The following is an 18,968-nucleotide window of genomic DNA, read 5'->3' on the forward strand; positions in this document are numbered from 1 at the left end:
AGAGTTCATTGTGATACGGCACGGTGTTGAATTCACTGCACTGCATCTCTCTAAAGCTGGGATGTTTTCTGACACACAGCTTTGTGTTGCAAACACGGTAGCGCTTCCGCTCTCCTGTGCAATATTTCCCTCCAAACTCAGGCCTGAGTGAACAGGAGAAACAGAAAATATGATTCAGATCATCTGTTCAGCAAAAAAGTATCAATAAAATAGAAAGAAAGACTTAAAATGGATATTTAATACTTAAGAAATAGTGTAATATTACAAATTCGGTCAAACATGACAGAGCATTCATGACTAGAGCAGACCAACCGTCTAAATGTTTAGTTAAAGTAACAGGAGTGCCCTCTAGTGCATTATACTGGTAGTGCAGAAAATGGGCTGATATACAATAATAATAATAGCTGAAATAGCATATTAGCATAGTTGTTTTAATGTAGCATCAGTGATGTAAAGTAACAAATTACAAATACTCAAAATACTGTAACTGAGTAGTTTTTCTCAGGAATTGTACTTTACTAAGTAGTTTTAAAAATGTGTACTTTTACTTTCCCTTGAGTACATTTATAGTGCTGTATCGGTACTTTTACTCCGCTACTTTCCTTCAACCTGCAGTCACTACTTTATTTTTTTTTTTATCTATGAGGATTAGAAAAATCAGTCCTGTGATTCCTGTCCAGTCAAATTGCACATAGAAGTTAAATCCTATCCTAATGAACTACTTCAAGACATGGGTGATTTATAATTGCAGAAAACTGTTTGGAAGCATTAAAAGTGTCCAAGAAGATGTCCAAAATCTTTACACGCATTGACCCAGAGACAGTTTAGATGCATGTCACTGATGAGAAGATGACGGATGTTTATTGTATGATGACTGAAATGGCCTTGAAAACCCAGCAAGCACAGGACGTCAACTTGACATCAGATTGACATTGTACCCCAATGTCGTGGGGACGCTGCATTTTGTTTGGAAATCGGGTTGACGTCAGAACTCAACGTCAGGCCGACGTCAATGTCCAACGTCCAACCTAAAATCAACCAAATATCAACATCTAATGATGTTCCAGCTTGACGTTGTGTGGACGTTACCACTATGACGTCTATCAGACGTTGGATTTTGGCTGCCTGATGAATAAATGTCAGTATTTGATGTCAATATGACGTTAGTTTAAGATGTTGGCTCAACACAACCTAAAATCAACCAAATATCAACGTCATTTGACATCATTATTGGACATCAAAATAATATTGTCCTTAGATGTTGGCTAGACATTGAATTTTGGTCACCTGACATCACAACCTAAATCTAACCTAATATTAGCGTCTTATGATGTTGTGTGCCTTCTGGGCTATAACTAAATGCACTACAGATTGTTACGCTTACACACATCCACAAATTACATGTAAATGCATCAGCTTTTAACAGCGTAATACACTATGCTTGAGCACTTGTGAAAAGTCTACTTTTTACTTATATTTTGAGTAATATTTACAAAAGATACTTATAGTCACACTACATTTTTAGGCAAGTAATTGTGCTTTAACTTAAGTATGATTTTTCAGTACTCTTTCCACCACTGTGTAGCATGTATTTATTTTCTCTTCTCACCTCTTTAAAGCTGCTTAAAGCACTATACAAATAAACTTAAATTAAATTTTCTGCATGCACTGAATATTAAATATGACCAAAACCTGAAAAACGGTTAAAATATAAGAAACATACAGCACAGAACGTAAACGAATGTGGAACACAAAGGAAGATATATTGATGAATGTTGGGGGAAAAAACTGCCATTGACTTCCATAGTATTTGTGTTCCTACTATGTAGCTCAATGGCTTATTTTCCCCAACATTCTTCAGAATATCTTGTTTTGTGTTCAACAGAAGAAAGAAATCCATAAAAGTTGAGTGCGAGTAAATAAGAAAATTGTCCTTTTTGAGCGAACTATCTGTTCAATCAACTAGTCAAAGTATAAGGGTCAACAATCAGAATTTATTTGGACCCAATAAAAGTGTAATGCATAGTTCTTAACACACCCAAGTGAACATTTTTGTGTATTTAAATATTTTATTTCAGATTTTTTTAAAGGGATAGTTCACCCAAAAATGAAAGGTACTCATTATTTACTCACTCTTAAATAGTTTCAAACCTTTATGGGTTTCTTTTTTCTGGTGAACAAAAGAAGTTGTTTGAAAATCAGTTTTCAAAATGAGTTTTTTTCTTCTACAAAAGAAGATATTTTGAAAAATGCTGAAAACCTGTAACCATTGACTTCCATAGAATTTGTTTTTCATTCATTTTCTTTTTGGCTTTGTCCATTTATTAATCAGGGGTCGCCGCAATCAAATGAACCGGCAACTTATCCAGCATATGTTTTACGCAACGGATGCCTTTCCATCTGCAACCCAGTACTGGGAAACACTCATACACTCTTGAATTCACACCAACACATGCACTACGGCCAATTTAGCTCATTCAATTCACCTATAGCGCATGTCCTTGGACTGTGGGGGAAACCGAAGCACCCGGAGGAAACCCACATCAACACAGGGAGAACATGCAAACTCCACATATGGTAGAAAAGTCAACTGAGCCAGCCAGGGCTCGAACCAGCGACCTTCTTGCTGTGAGGCGACAGCCCTACCCACAGCGCCACCGTATCACCCCGGAATTCGTTTTTCCCTACTATTGAAGTCAATGATTACAGGTTTTCAGCATTCTTCAAAATATCTTCTTTAGTGTTTAACAGCAGAAAAAAAAACGCTCAAACAGGTTTGTGACAACTGAATGATGACAGAGTTTTCAGTTTTGGGTGAACGATCTCTTTAACATTAAGAGAGGAGCTCTAAAGAAAACATAACAAAAAAAAAAGGAAAACACTGAATGAATGATTGAATGAATGAATGATGAATGGAATGAATGAATGAATGAATGAAAGAAAGAAAGAAAAGCACTGAGGAATAACTGTACTTTGGCTGGTTGCATTCCCTGTCGGCCATCTGAACTCCGGCTCCACAGGTGCGAGAACAGTGAGACCACGAGCTCCAGGGACCCCAGCCTCCATGCACGGTTTCCGGTAACTTCCCCACGATCACACACTCACCAGAGATACACCACTGACACATAGTTGAAAGGGTTAGTTCACCCAAAAATTATGCTATTATTTAATCACCCTCATGTAGTTCCAATTACCTGAGACCAATAATTAACAAAATGTATTGATTTTTTTACACAGATTAAGATGTTTTAGATCTTAAAGGCTTGTTTACACAGGGACAATTTTTGCTTGCGCTTACCATCAGCATCTTTCAAGGCTTTTTTTGGCATTCATATGGCAGTGAGCAGAATAATATGGCCCAATCCCAATTCTACCCCTTTGCCCTTCCCCTTACCGGAACACCGCTACCCCCAATTGGGACACCCCTACCCCTCGTTTTGCGCGTTCCCATAAAGGGGTAGGGGTGTCCCAATTCTCTTTAGCTTGAAGGCGTAGGGCTAAGGGGAAGGGGTGGATAGCCCTTCGAACGGGGTAAGAAAATTTCCCAGAATACACCAGCCACAACGACAACATGGCTGCACACGGAAGTAATGAGATCCACAAATTAGCATTTTTAGTCATCATTGCGAATTTTTCCAACAAACAAGCACGTTTTAATATATTCATAACCGCGTTCAAGTTTTACCGTCATGCATTAAAAAAAACCCACTAAAATAAAAACTTTGCGATCTATAATCCCTAATCATAACTCCTGTACAGCAGTCCCACATCATTCTGTCACTCGATGACACTCGAATCTCCTGTCAGAAAAGTCTAGTGGTTGAGAATGAGCTTTTTACAGTGTCTGCTATAATGTTAATGTTGTTTTCTTGTGTTTACATAGATGAATATGGCCACTGTGTAAATACACAGTATAGTAACGATCTCAGTGCCACATTATATTGGTATGATAACATGATATCGTTGCCTTCAGTGATTTCCTGAAGATAAATACTAAAAAATAACACAACTGGAATAACTACAGCAGTCGCGATCGTCTGATCTCATATGAAGCAAGAGATTGTGATGACAAATGATGACGTGTGCAGATGCTGTCCTATTTCTTAGGGGTAAATTTTGAAACCCTTCCCCTTCACACTCTGTTTCAAGGGCCAAGGGGAAGGGGTACAAAAATAGAATTGGGATTGGGCCAAAATGTGCAAAATTACATGAAAAACGGAAATACCCCAGAACACAAAGTTTAAAGAGCCCATATTATACATGAAATAGGGTCATATTTAGGTTGTAAGGGTCTCCAACAACAGTCTAATATGCATGCAAGGTCATAAAACACTTTTATGGTCTTATAATCTGCATTTATTTTTACCTAATTATCCCAGCGACTCCCATATGAATCGTTCAGCGATTCATTTGTTCCCAACCCCCTCCTCAGCGCGAAGCTAATCTGCGCTGATTGGACCAATGGCAGCCTGCTGCGATTGGTCGACAGTGACAGGCTTCAGCACGAGACAGAGTGAAATGCCCAGCTGGTAATCAACTATATAAAAGTAGTCACAGTGCACACGCGCTTCATAGTGTTTTTTCACACACACACACACACACACACACACACACACACAACCCTCCTCAGAAGAACTGGGGGAAGCGACGCGAGTCTCTCTCTCTCTCTCTCTCACACACACACACACACACACACACAACGCTCCTCAGAAAAACTAGGGAAAGCGACGCGAGTCTCTCTCTCTCTCTCTCTCTCTCACACACACACACACACACACAACGCTCCTCAGAAAAACTAGGGAAAGCGACGCGAGTCTCTCTCTCTCTCTCTCTCTCTCCTCTCTCTCACACACACACACACACACACAACGCTCCTCAGAAAAACTAGGGAAAGCGACGCGAGTCTCTCTTTCTCTCTCTCTCACACACACACACACACAACGCTCCTCAGAAAAACTAGGGAAAGCGACGCGAGTCTCTCTCTCTCTCTCTCTCTCTCTCTCTCCTCTCTCTCTCTCTCTCTCTCACACACACACACACACAACGCTCCTCAGAAAAACTAGGGAAAGCGACGCGAGTCTCTCTCTCTCTCACACACACAACGCTCCTCAGAAGAACTAGGGAAAGCGACGCGAGTCTCTCTCTCTCTCTCTCTCTCTCTCTCACACACAAACACACACAACGCTCCTCAGAAGAACTAGGGAAAGCGACGCGAGTCTCTCTCTCTCTCTCTCTCTCTCTCTCACACACAAACACACACAACGCTCCTCAGAAAAACTAGGGAAAGCGACGCGAGTCTCTCTCTCTCTCTCTCTCTCTCTCTCTCTCTCTCTCTCTCTCTCTCACACACACACACACACACACACACACAACGCTCCTCAGAACTAGGGAAAGCGACGCGAGTCTCCTAGCTTACGATCGCCATAGCAACGACAAACGGCAGTGGAACGTGAGCTCACAAAAGCCTTTAACGTTAAATCCGTAAACAAAGCGGCACGCGTCGCGTTTTTAACGTGGCTTACATGTGATAAGAGAATATAAAGAGTAACCGTGTGTACTGTACCAGGTTAACAAGTAACAAAACACAATAAATACATAATTTGCAAGCTAGAGTAAACGAGGCAACAATTTTAATCGCACTTACTTACACTAGTGAATAAACCTCAACCACTGACTCTTCACAGTTCACAACTCATCTTTGGGTAGAGACTGTCAATATTATCCATCTGAGCACAGCGTGACTTCATTCGACCGGCGGCGTCTGTGTGTGTGTGTCTAGTGTTTTTTTCTGTGTTAGTGGGCGGGGCCGCAGGTTTCAAATCTCCCTGGTTTGCGCGCGTAACTACTGGCGAGGCTTGTGTTTCGTGGCTGCGTCATCGCGAAACACCTAATGACTCGTTATCAAGACGACTCGTTTGAAGCACTATGAGTCGACTCTTTTATAGATGAATCAATAGTTTTAAACACTGTACACTTACAGATTTAAGCCTTAGCTGGATATTTCACTTCACTTAGAGCTGTGTTACACACTACATGGAAGGGCATTTTTAAAAACCCATAATATGGGCTCTTTAACTTCCTCCACTACAGCACACAAACACCAAGTCAAAAAATTGCAGGAAAAGGTTACAAGTCATGAAAGAAACTCACAATTTGATCTGCAATTTCACTGTTTTTGGCTAGAGCGTTTTAAGCTTGAGCGCCACCAACTTGTGTTTTACTGTAACTTCAGCAGCTCAAAGCAAACAAAAAAACTCATTACTCCTTTTACAAAGCACTTTTCAAATGAAAGCATTTTTCAAGCACTTTCCATGTGCATTTTCAAAGTTTTACAGCACTTTACAAGTGTGGCAAACAACATATTTGCATACTCCAGACTTCAAGGTGTTATCTTTCACCTTGTATTTATAGTGAGTGACAAGACATTTACATTTAGTCATTTAGCAGACGCTTTTATCCAAAGCGACTTACAAATGAGAACAAGGAAGCAATTTACACAACTATAAGAGCAACAGTGAATAAGTGCTGTAGACAAGTTTCAGGTGTGTAAAGTCTAAGAAGCAAAGCATTAGTAATGTGTTTTTTTTTGAGAGAGTACAGTTAGTGGTATAGCCAGAGAGGCAGTTAAGATTAGGAAGGAAAGTGGAGACTAAACAGTTGCGTTTTTAGTCGTTTCTTGAAGACAGCAAGTGACTCTGCTGTTCTGATGTAGTTAGGGAGTTCATTCCACCAACTGGGCAGATTGAATGTGAGAGTTTGGGAAAGTGATTTCTTCCCTCTTATGGATGGAACCACGAGGCGACGTTCATTCACAGAACGCAAGTTTCTGGAAGACTTTGTCTAAGCAAAGTCAGACCTAATTAAATATTTAAAACTCAGGATCATATTTTATTCTGGTCAAATAAGCGTAATCTGGAGGCCTTTGCCTTTCATATAAGCCACTTCTGATACCAAATGATCAACTAGAAGTCAAGTTATTATTTGTTGTTCCTAAAACTTGGATAAGCAACAGGACTTTTGTCAGGTAGTGAAGTAAAACATTGCTGTCATTTCATCTAAAATATCCTAACTTGTGTTTTGAAGATAAACAAAGGTCTCAGGGTATGAAAACAACATCATGGAGAGTAATTAATTACAGAATATTCATTTTTGGGTGAACTAACGCTTTAAAAATATAATAACAGAACAAATACTATGTGCATCTTACTAAATGTGAATCTCTCGTACCTTGTCAGGTCCACACCTGGTTCCGTCAATTGGTGAGTCCAGTTTAGAGCGGCACGATCCATTTACTGAGCACCACAGAATCTGACACACATTCTGCAAACAAGGCGGAATTAATGCAGATCTCTTTTTGTTAATCCAGACAAGAATATAGTTTATACTTTAGAAGCAAATCAAAGCAATCTTCCTAAGTGAATATTAATTTTATTCTAGACCAGGGATGGGCAAACTCGATCCTGGAGGGCCGGTGTCCTTGCATAATTTTTGCACTAACCCTAATCAAACACCACCTGCTTGTAGCTTTCTAGTGATCTTGAAGACACTAATTAAGGTGTTCAGGTGTGTTTGATTAGTGTAGGAGCAAAACTCTGCAGGGACACAGGCCCTCGAGGATCGAGTTTGCCCATGCCTGTTCTAGACAGAACATTTCCCTATTAAAGTATGACATTTTTTTTAATCAATAGCTATATTCTAAACTTAAAGTCCACATGAATTTAACGTTGTATTTGTTTTCTTCCATTTAAATATTTTTATTATAGTTGGCAGCACGGTGGCTCAGTGGTTAGCACTGACGCCTCACAGCAAGAAGGTCACTGGTTTGAGTCCCAGCTGGGTTTCTGTGTGGAATTCGCATGTTCTCCCCATGTTGGCGCGGGTTTTCTCCAGGTGCTCCGGTTTCCCCCACAGTCCAAAGACATGCGCTATAGGTAAATTGATAAAACTGAATTGGCTGTAGTGAACATATGCCCCAACAGTTGGCGGATCATTCCACTGTGCTGACCCCTGATAAACAAGGGACTAAGCTGAAGGAAAATGAATGAATGAAAGTTTTTTATATTAAAAAAAACAGACAGTTTGTAAAAGTACCTACCAAACCATCTCTTAAAATGTGAAATTATAGGGATAGTTTATCTAAACATTAAAAATCTGTCATTTATTCACTTTTATGTGGGAAAATAGGATATATTTATATCTTCTGAAGAGCACAAAAGTATTTTAAACAATGTCAGCAACTACACTGTTTAAGAGCATCATTGAACGGTCTGTAAATATGCTTTAATACTAAGTTAGATCCATAAATAATAAAATTTTTAAATAAATTAAATAATATAAATTAAATAAAAAAAATAAATCAAAAACAAAATTAGACGTTTTTGTAATCGTCTATTTGATGCTTTTTGCACTGCATTTTGTGGTCATTTCTTTTATTCAATTCAATTAATTTGCTTTATTTTTTTTTTACAAATCACAAGCAAAAATAAAGTCCACATGAAATGAACGCTGCGTTTTCTGTTTTCTTCCTGTTTTTCACATTTGAAAAAATAAAAAAAACATTGTAAAGTAACTACCAAACTATCTCTAAAAATGTCAAATGAAAAGGTTAGTTTACCTAAACATTAAAAATCTGTCATTTATTCACTTTTCTGTGGGGAAAGTAGGATCTTTTGAAGAATACAAAAAGTATTTTATACAATGTTGACAACTACACTGTTTAGGAGCAACAATAAATTGCCTGTAAATATGTTTTGATATTAAGTTAGATACAAAAATAATCAATTAAAAAAGAATGGTAACCTAAAATTTGTAATAAATTCAGTGCTGAATCTAAATATTTTTTCTAGCCCTACTTTTATGTAACTTGATACTTTTTGCATTTAACACAATTAATTTTTTGGTGTTAATTTCTCAGTCAAATTTAATATGCAATTAATTCGATTTTCATTCATTCATTCATTCATTTTCCTTCGACCTAGTCCCTTTATTCATCAGGGGTTGCCACAGCGGAACGAACCGTCAACTTATCCAGCATATGTTTTACGCAGCGCATACCCTTTCAGCTGAAACCCAGTACTGGGAAACACCCAAACACTCATTCACACAAATACACTACGGCCAATTTAGCTTATTCAATTCACCTATACCACATGTCCTTGGGCTGTGGGGGAAACTGGAGCACTTGGAGGAAACCCACGCGAACACGGGGAGAACATGCAAACTCCACACAGAAATGCCAACTGACCCAGCTGGGACTCGAAGCAGCGACCTTCTTGCCCTAAGGCGCCAGCGCTACCCACTGTGCCACCATTTTAATTAGATTAAATATCCGCTGGTGGTTTATTTCGCTGAGGCAGCTCTTTATAATCAGTGACTAAGCCGAAAGAAAATGAATGACTGAACAATTATTCGCTAGACTGCGTAGTTCATTTGATTACAATAATGTAATGTAAAATCTATTAATTATGTCTTTGTATTAAACCCTCCTCACCTCTACTTCTGAGCAGAAGGTGGCGTTGGGGCCGTACTGCAGTTGGCACTGGTGCTGCGGTGTGTATCTCACTCCTGGAGCTGCTCCCGGGGTGCTCAGGTCTCTCTTAGAAGGACGGTCATCCAGACAGAAACCCCAGCCACGACTGACAACACAACAGGAAAATAAATGGAAATAAGATAACTGTCTAGAAAACTCCCAATCAATTAGTTGAAAATACTTTATTTACTCACCAATTTGACCCATCCTTACTAGTGTTGATTACCGGTTTCAAATGTTCTGGGGTTAGTATCAGGGTGCGAATTTTACATTGACGACTGGGGGGGTCAAGTTTTACGCTTATGTTCGGTAATACGCCTCAGTGAACCAAAGTTATACATTTAATTCAATTACGTCAAATTTATTAATCAAACTTTTGTCTTCAGTATTTTGAGGGATATTTAGTGGTCCTCAATGACATTTGTGATATTAAATACATGGTGTCAGGTTTGCATTTCTGCACCTGTCAATGAATGACAATGAAAGACGTATTTTTTATTTCACTGTTTAACTTCTATGTGCGAGCAAGTCTGTAATGAAATACAAACTATGCGTCTAGTTTTATGGAGACCTACAGTACAAATGCCTATGCCCCCCATACATCATGTTTTTATGTTCTTCAGAGGAATCAAGTGTTAATTAGGGGGGTCAGACCCCCCCTTATATTTATATAGCGCTTTTCAGGACACTCAAAGCACTTTACACATTGGAGGGAATCTCTTCATCCACTACCCGTGTGCAGCATCCACCTGGATGATGTGACAGCAGCCATATTGCGCCAGACCGAACACACAACAGCTGATTGGTGGAGAGGAGAGGGAGTGATGAAGCCAATTATGATATGGGGATGGTTAGGAAGCCTTGATGGACAGAGACCTGTGGGCAAATTTGTCCAGGATGCAAAACCCCTACTCTTTCGAAGGAAATCCTGAGATTTTTTAATGAGTCAGGACCTTTGTTTAACGTCTTATCAGAAAGACGGCATTCACTGAGAATTAGAGAGTCCCCGTCACTTTACTGGGGCGTTAGGACCCACACAGACTGCAGGTTGAGCGCCCCCAGCTGGTCTCACTAACACCATTTCCGTCAGTTACCTAGCTTTTCCATGTGGTCTCCCATCCAGGTACTGACCAGGCAGCCTTGCTTAGCTTCAGTGGGTGACCATGTGAGAGCTAGCTGCCGGCTGTATATATACACAGTTAAAGGAATTATACAGTTAATGTTATACAGTTAAAGGAATTACACCATACGCAGTATAGTCAAGATAAATTGAGATTTAGTGGAGCGGTTAGTGTTTCTGACTGGCATGCAGACATATTAGTTTCAAATTCAGGGTGAAGTAATTGTAATGTGCTTTGTTTTAACATTGGTCTGACATCCGCATGAACTCCTTGTATCTAAATATGTATTGTTTTGACCATAAAAAAATTTACATTAATAAAAGACATCACGTCACAATTTCTGAATGTTTGTACAGTACAAGCCGAGATTTGAACTTGAAATAAAAAAATTGACAGGTCCTTGTTTATGTTTGCTACTAATTATTTGTTGTTTGTTAATTTTCAGATACAAAACTTGTTGTTTTGGATGTACATACTGCAGTCATTGCTTAAACTGGGTAATAACTAGGTTATATCCTTAAACATACCCCTGAAAGTACTTGTGGAATTAAAATTTACAGTGTTTATTTTGCTAGCGCACATTGTTATTCATTAGGTGAACAATTAATCTGTGCAAGTTACTCAACTGGAATAAAAAAAGTTTGTTTTGGTAATCTCTGTAATTTGGATTTCTGTATTTTCTAACAGAACTATAGAATAAATAATTAAAAATTTATTGTAATCCTAATAATTTAGCTTTTAAAGTATTATCTTGGGGTGGCACGGTGGCTTTGTGGTAAGCACTGTCACCTCACACCTAGATTGTTGCTGGATTGAGTCCCGGCTGGGCCAGTTGGCATTTCTGTGCATGTTCTCCCCATGTTGACGTAGATTTCTTCCGGGAGCTCTTGTTTCCCACACAGTCCAGAAACAAGCGCTGTAGGGGAATTGGGTGAACTAAACTGTGCATAGTGTATGAGTGCTTGTCTGAATGTGAAAGTGCATGGGTGTTTCAAATAGTCTGAGCATCTGCTTCAGCATTTGGCATTGATGGTTTCAGTCACAATATTCTTAACCTCACCCCTCTTACCGTTAGTTTGCTATGAGGAAATGATGCGCAAAAAGAAAGACCCGCCCCCTACTCAGTATTCAGTTTCATTTGTAAGTACATCAACTTACTGAAATAAAAGTCTCAGCAACTTCCAGTCCACGCAGACTTTAAGGGCCCTATCATACACCCGGCGCAATAAGGTGCAAGACATGTTTGCATGCCGTGTTGCTATTTTCAGACCAATGCAACCCTAATTTTCCCGCTTTTCGCTACGTTGTTTAAATAGCAAATCCATTTGAGCCACTTTGTGGACTCATGGGTGTTCTGATCTAGAAAAGCAGTGTGTTAAGGCGCATTGTTGGCGCATTGCTATTTTGAGGAACAAAAAAAGTTCAATAGATCAGCTGAGAGCAGGTCTAAAGTCCAGCGTAGAGTGTGTTAGTTGTGCGCTTTGCTTACACATTGCTTAAAACACGCAGGGTGTACAGCAATATACAAACATGTTTATACACGAGAAAAATAATTAAAGGATTAAAATATTTTTTAAAATATTACTTTTTAACTAAATATAAAAACCACTGCCTCCATGCCTTCTTCATCTCGGGGGGCTTTTTTTTAGTTTATTCATGACAATTTGCTTTGGTATAATGTTATTTATTAAATGCATATTTATATTTGTTTTATTAAAAACAAGCTTAGATTTGCCCACCTGTCAGGTTTTGGACCATATGGGGCATAGCATGTGTGTTTGGATATAACTGAGTTTTATGACCACACGTCGTTATTATTGTTCATTTATTCGTTTGCTGGAAATTAGAACTGAATTTAGAAATAGTTTTGAAAAAATCTTTGCGCTTAACAAACTAAATTAAATACGTAGGCTAACTAATGTCTGTGTGTACAACATGTTTCCTTATCTACGTTTCCTTATCCACTGAAAGTGAAAGTAAAGGCCGATTGGAGGAGGCTCATTCTCTCATTCTCGTGCTGCAGATGGTCTGTTTAACTGTTTTCTCTCTAGTGAAGCGTTCAGTTTTTGCACTTACAAAGTCCGTCATGTAAATAGCAAATATGCCATGACGAGACTCCTAAAGACCCTTAAAGGGAATGAGAGATGAGACTCTAATTGGTTTATTTTCAAAACACACCCAGAACTCATTGAGAGAATAAACTCAACCCTGTTAGACCATACACCGGGGAGCAGAGCGTATTTTTCCATCCTTAAAATAGCAAAAGTGGATTCGTACATGCCCTTAATGCTTTTGCACCCAGCGCTTCAGACTTTGTGCCTAGATTGTTAAAATAGAGCCCTAACTTTTTAATAACTTAATATAACCCAGTAATTAATTAGGCAGACACATTGTTAGTGCACCTTAAGAACACATACTGTACTGTGAATGACATGTCGGTGTACATGAGTGTGTGTTCTCACTCCAGAAAGCGTGTGATGTACTCTTTACTGCAGGATGACCAGGTGAGAGGAGAGGAGTCGTATTGGAGCTGCCGGGACATGATGAAGGGCTGTTTGCCCACAAACTCACAGTCGTTCCCCTGACCGTCATGCTGGATGCCAAAACTACAACACACAAAAACACTCCTTTTAGACACACACGCTATTCAGAGCTTTAAGGAGGCTAATATTGAAAAAAATCTACATTTCTGTATTATACTATGATTTTACTATGTTTTTCACATGACATGTACTTATGTAATGTGAAAGGGACGTGGACAACAGGGTGCGGATTCAAATGCAGGTTTTATTAACAGGATAGTCAGGCACGCATCAGTCAATACAGGGGCAAACAGATGTATATATGCAAATCCAGAGTCATGGTCATATACATGCGGATGGTCAAAGGCAGGCAGCAGACAGGAATAAACAATAAAACAAAGCGAGGGTCAAACACGGCAAGACAAGGCAAAGGAAACACGTCATAATGTCACAGTACAGTTAAACAAGACTCAGCACCGATGTGTGTGTGCGCTGTATAAATGGTCCTTGTAATCAGTTCACGAGCAGCTCCCAGCCGTGAGTGTGTGTAATCTACCGAATGAGGAACAGGTGCGTGTGAGCGGTGCATGACTGGAACTTGTAGTCCATATACCGGCGGATTTGTAGTCCTTTAGCGATCTGCTAGGATTAGATCGCTGGTGATTGTGACAACTTACTGTTATTCAAGTATCTACTTAACCCCCAGGGGTCGAAGACCGCGTATACGTGTTTTGAGGCATCTTCTCTTGATAACGCCGAAAAAACTTCAATTACACTTTCAGTTTTGCTCATACAAATAAGAGCAATACATCAATCGAATCTGTTGGGTGTCTACTTTTTTTTTTGTACACTCAAAATAACAACAAAAGTGTGTGTTTTTGCAAAATAAGGAAAACAAACAGTGTAGGCATTCTTTCTTTTCTCTCTCAGCAAACTGTTTTTAGAAACGCGTCAATAAAATGCACTGAAACTCCGTGAAAACAAAACACACGAGACTTATATCTATAGAAAGCTTGAAGTGTCTATTTTTAAATGCAGCAAGTGCATGTTGAAAACAAATATTGTTTGATAAAATAATCAGTATGAAACCAACACTATGACTAGTTCCTCAGTCTGAGTTCATTAATTTTAATGCAAACACGCCCACGAGTCCACGCGCTGCTTGAATACATTAATACATGAGAGAGAGAGAGAGACATACCTGCATAAAGCTTGGAAGGTGAACGTTCCAACTCATTTTGAAAATAAAAGTTGTCTTGCTAGATATTCTATAGAAGTATCCATCACGCCGGCTCTTCCCGTGTCCGCCATTATTACAAACAATGACAAAAGCTGCCCACACACCCACAAAGACAGCGTGCTGCTAGAAAGTACACGCCCACAAACAAACATAGAGCTAGAAAGGTCGTTTAATTTTTATTCCCAGGAATAAATTGAAATTTTGACCCATTTAACCTCACGGGATCATCATCGAGTATTTGCGCAAATATATACAGTTGAAGTCAGAATCATTAGCCCCCAACTGAATTTATTTTTCTTTGTTAAATATTTCCCAAATGATGTTTAACAGATTCAGGAAATTTTCACAGTATGTCTGATAATATTTTTTCTTCTGGAGAAAGTCTTATTTGTTTTATTTCGGATAGAATAAAAGCAGTTTTTACTTTTTTAAAGCCATTTTAAGGTCAAAATTATTAGCCCCTTTAAGCTCTATATTTTTTCGACTGTCTACAGAACAAACCATCATAATACAATAACTTGCCTAATTACCCTAACCTGCCTAGTTAACCTTTTTAACCAAGTTAAGCCTTTAAATGTCACCTTAAGCTGTATAGAAGTGACTTGAAAAATATCTAGTAAAATATCATTCACTGTCATCATAGCAAAGAGAAAATAAATCAGTTATTAGAAATGAGTTATTAAAACTATTATGTTTAGAAATGTGCTGAAAAATTCTTCTGTTCATTAAACATAAATTTAAACATAAATTGGGGAAAAAAACAAATGGGGGCTAATAATTCAGGGGGGCTAATAATTCTGACTTCAATTATATATATATATATATATATATATTTTTTTTTCATTACGCTACTTCAGTGTCGCAGAATCATTCAGAAATTATTATGAAAAGCTGGATTAATGCACAAGAGAGTTTTTATTACAACAGTTTTGAAAACACGTTTTATACCATTTCAAATAGATATTTTTGTGCATGCTTTTGTAAAATGAATATGTTTTCCCATTTCTCAGTGAGTGTGTGCAATGTATTTTGGTGCATTTAAACAAAACAGATTTCCAAAGCAGATATATTTATGAAAATAATATTTTAGTCACCAAAAATATTGAGAAACTGAAAGATAATACAATAAAATTCAAGCAAAATATTGCAAAAAAAATTACAACCTACAAAATTTCAACTTAATTTTTTTGTATTTAATATTTTTCTATTACTTATAAATTTGGCTGTACTAGTTTTTGGACCGTTATTATAAGTTATTTTGTTAGATCAGCTCCAGATTTGGCTTCAGTACTGACTAATCTAATGTGTAAGTACAAATATAATATTGTAAAGCTTTCTATTAAAAATATGAATTTAAAAGAGAGATTTGTGAGGTGTGTACTTGTATATTCTAAGCACTGTTTTTTGTTTACATGGTCATACAGCAAGTAATACAACAAGCATTTAGTTTGGACTAGCTTTTGCAGATGGACATTGCTTCACAATGCCCTTGATTGGTGAGTGGGGGAGTGTCTCTGCTCTCCGTTAAACAGAAATTGGGGAAAAAATAAACAGGGGTGGGTGTAATAATTCTGACTTCAACTGTATATGCAGTATATAAATTTAACAGTTGAAAATGAGTTTAACAGTAGACATGTCACATCACATGTTTAACAGATGTTGGAAGAAAGGTGTTTTCTGATTAAAAAATTATAATGAATGATTGATATCAGCAATAGTATTAGTAAGGCTGTCACTTCCTCAAATGAACTTGTCTAGTCATTTCAACTTACACCAGTCAAACTGACTAAAAATATTAAGTTAAACTTTCTATTACTACAAATGTATTAATATTGGCTAAACATACTAATATAGGTTAAAGTAACATAAATACTTCAACTAATACTTTTTTTTACTGTGTGCACTTCGTATTCATCAAAAATTCAGAAATAAATGTCAATACAAAAATAAAAAAAATAAAGGAAAATAATCAGAAAAACAAAATGGTATTGCTTTCTCATCAGTTATGAATAAATAAATGAATAAATAACAATTTCCATATTCAGCTCTACACTGTAAAACATATCTGTCAATTAACCGTTTCTGTATTTTGTGAATTGCATTATGGGATGTTGATCTCTGCTCTGTCAACTTTACAACTCTACAGTTTAACAAAGTGACTTTTATTGACATTTTAGTAGTTTGAAATAATATATTGTGTAAGAAATAATATAATAACACCAACTCAGACAATATATCACTTTAAACTATCAACAATGTTCATAAATGTCATATTTCAAGGTTAAAAGTTGTTGGAAGAAGGATCAAGGCCCTATAATGCAATTAAAAAGCATAAATAAATGGGGAAAATATAAAAAACAAAAACATGAATTACAAAAAATGCAAAACTGCTAATTGTACAGTAAAGTGTAAAGTGTACATAAACTGTAAAGTGTACAGTTGAAGTCAGAATTATTAGCCCTCCTGAAAAAAAATGTCACCAATTTTTTCAACACATTTCTGATCACAATGGGCCCTATCATACACCCGGCGCACTGTTGGTGCATTGCTAATTTGAGGAACTGAAATAGAGCGTGCCATTAACCAAATGAAAGCTGCTCTAAAGTCCAGTGCAGAGAACGTTATTTGTGCGCCTTTGTCCAAACGCTTGCTTAATACACACAGGATGTACAGCAAAACACAAATATCTTTACAGATGAAAACAATTAAAGGATTAAATTGTTACTGAAATTAGTATTTTCTACATAAATATAAATTGCCTCCATGCCTTCATCTCTGGGGTTTTTTTAGTTATTCATGACAATTTGCATTTGTATAATGTTATTATTATTAGAAGTATTATTTATTATATGCATATTTATATTGGTTTTAATAAAAACAAGTTTAGATTTGTCCACCTGTTGGGTTTTTGAGATGTCTACATCACCTTATGGAGCATAAGAATAGCATGTGTGTTTGGATGTAACTCAGTTTTTTGACCACACTTCGTTATTATTGTTCATTTATTCGTTTGCTGGAAATTAGAACTGAATTTAAAAATAGTTTTAAAACAAATCTTTACGCTTCATAAACAAAATTAAATATGTAGGCTAATGGATGTCTTCAGTGGACTGAGTTTCCACCATTTCCTTACTCCACGAAAGTAAAGGAGTAAAGTAAAGTGTAAAGGTAAAGTAAAGAGAAAGTAAAGAGGCCAAATGGAGGAGGCTTATTCTTTATCCTCGCGCTGCAGATGCTCTGTTTAACTGTTTTCTTGCTAGTGAAGCGTTCAGTTTTTCCACTCACAAAGTCCGCTATGTAAATAACAAATGCGCCATGGCTCAACGCAACTGACTTTTAAAGGGAATGTGAGATGAAACTCTGATTGGTTTAATGCACATTATGCTCAAAACACACCCATAACTCACTAAGAGAATAAGCACAACCGTGTTAGACCATGTGCCATATTTTTCCGTCCTCAAAATAGCAAAAGTGGATTCGGAAATACCCTTAATGCATTTGTGCCTTTAGACTATGTGCCTAGATCGCTAAAAAAGAGCCCAATAATTTTAATAACTCATTTCTAATAACTGATTTATTTTATCTTTGCCATGATGACAGTACATAATATTTAACTAGATATTTTTTAAGACATCAGTATTCAGTTTAAAGTGACATTTAAAGGCTTAAGTAGGTTAATTAGCGTAATAAGGCAAGTCATTGTATAATGATGGTTTGTTTTGTAGACAATCGAAAAAAATAAAGGGGCTAATAATATTGACTTTAAAATGGTTTTTAAAAAATTAAAAGCTGCTTTTACTCTAGCCGAAATAAAACAAATAAGACTTTCTCCAGAAGAAACAATATTATAGGAAATACTGTGAAAAAATCCTTGCTCTGTTAAACATCATTTGGGAAATATTTGAAAAAGAATTCACAGGAGGACTAATAATTTTGACTTTAACTGTACATTATTTGGGCTGAGTTTGTCTAATATAAGCGCACCTGTGTCCAAGCTCATGAGCGATGGTGAACGCCACAGGAAGCCCAGAGTCCTCATTGATATTGCAGGATCGATGCGGCTGACACATGCCTGACAGGTGTGATAAACCCAGAGTCTCGCACGGCTGATTCATGCCAGCGCAGACATCCTTCCTGAAAACACAGACCACCTCAGGTCAGACACAACTTGCTTTCATTCACTTTACAGGCCACTAAAGTCACGCTGCAGGGAGAAACAAGAGTTATGGCCACTGCATGTATTCTTTGACATTTTCTGTGTGTAAAAACTGGCACAGACGTCTTGTTTTTTTGGCTGCGTTCAGCATGCAGGAGCTCTGGGGAATTTCTAAGACAAACTTTGGATGATTGAACATGGTGAGATCATTCAATATGGAGCTTTTTATGAGTTTATAGCTCAAGGATAGACAGAAACGGACATAAACAAGAGTGAGCGAGTTTATCTGTATGTTGATCATGGAACTTTATGTAGGGTTCGGATCACATTATGGCTTTTTAGTCATGGATCGGACCATTTTTCGGATCAGCCAAAAAGGGGAGGAGACAAATGTAATTTG

General features: G+C 37.6%; 1 protein-coding gene across 1 annotated transcript in view; it reads right to left on the reverse strand.

Moving 5' to 3' along the window:
* Positions 1 to 18,968, reverse strand: part of adamts12 (ADAM metallopeptidase with thrombospondin type 1 motif, 12) — an 83,364-nt gene that overhangs the window by 34,198 nt on the left and 30,198 nt on the right. Inside the window, exons 7-12 of the mRNA XM_056457337.1 lie at positions 18,397 to 18,546; positions 13,113 to 13,256; positions 9,491 to 9,635; positions 7,228 to 7,320; positions 2,973 to 3,118; positions 1 to 143 (exon numbers count right to left, since the gene is read on the reverse strand). The exon at positions 1 to 143 is cut by the window's left edge and continues 27 nt beyond it. Coding sequence (XP_056313312.1) covers positions 1 to 143; positions 2,973 to 3,118; positions 7,228 to 7,320; positions 9,491 to 9,635; positions 13,113 to 13,256; positions 18,397 to 18,546 — 821 coding nt within the window. The remainder of the gene's footprint in view (positions 144 to 2,972; positions 3,119 to 7,227; positions 7,321 to 9,490; positions 9,636 to 13,112; positions 13,257 to 18,396; positions 18,547 to 18,968) is intronic.

The sequence above is a fragment of the Danio aesculapii genome, chromosome 5 (genome assembly GCF_903798145.1).
Source record: "Danio aesculapii chromosome 5, fDanAes4.1, whole genome shotgun sequence".
Lineage (NCBI taxonomy): Eukaryota > Metazoa > Chordata > Actinopteri > Cypriniformes > Danionidae > Danio > Danio aesculapii.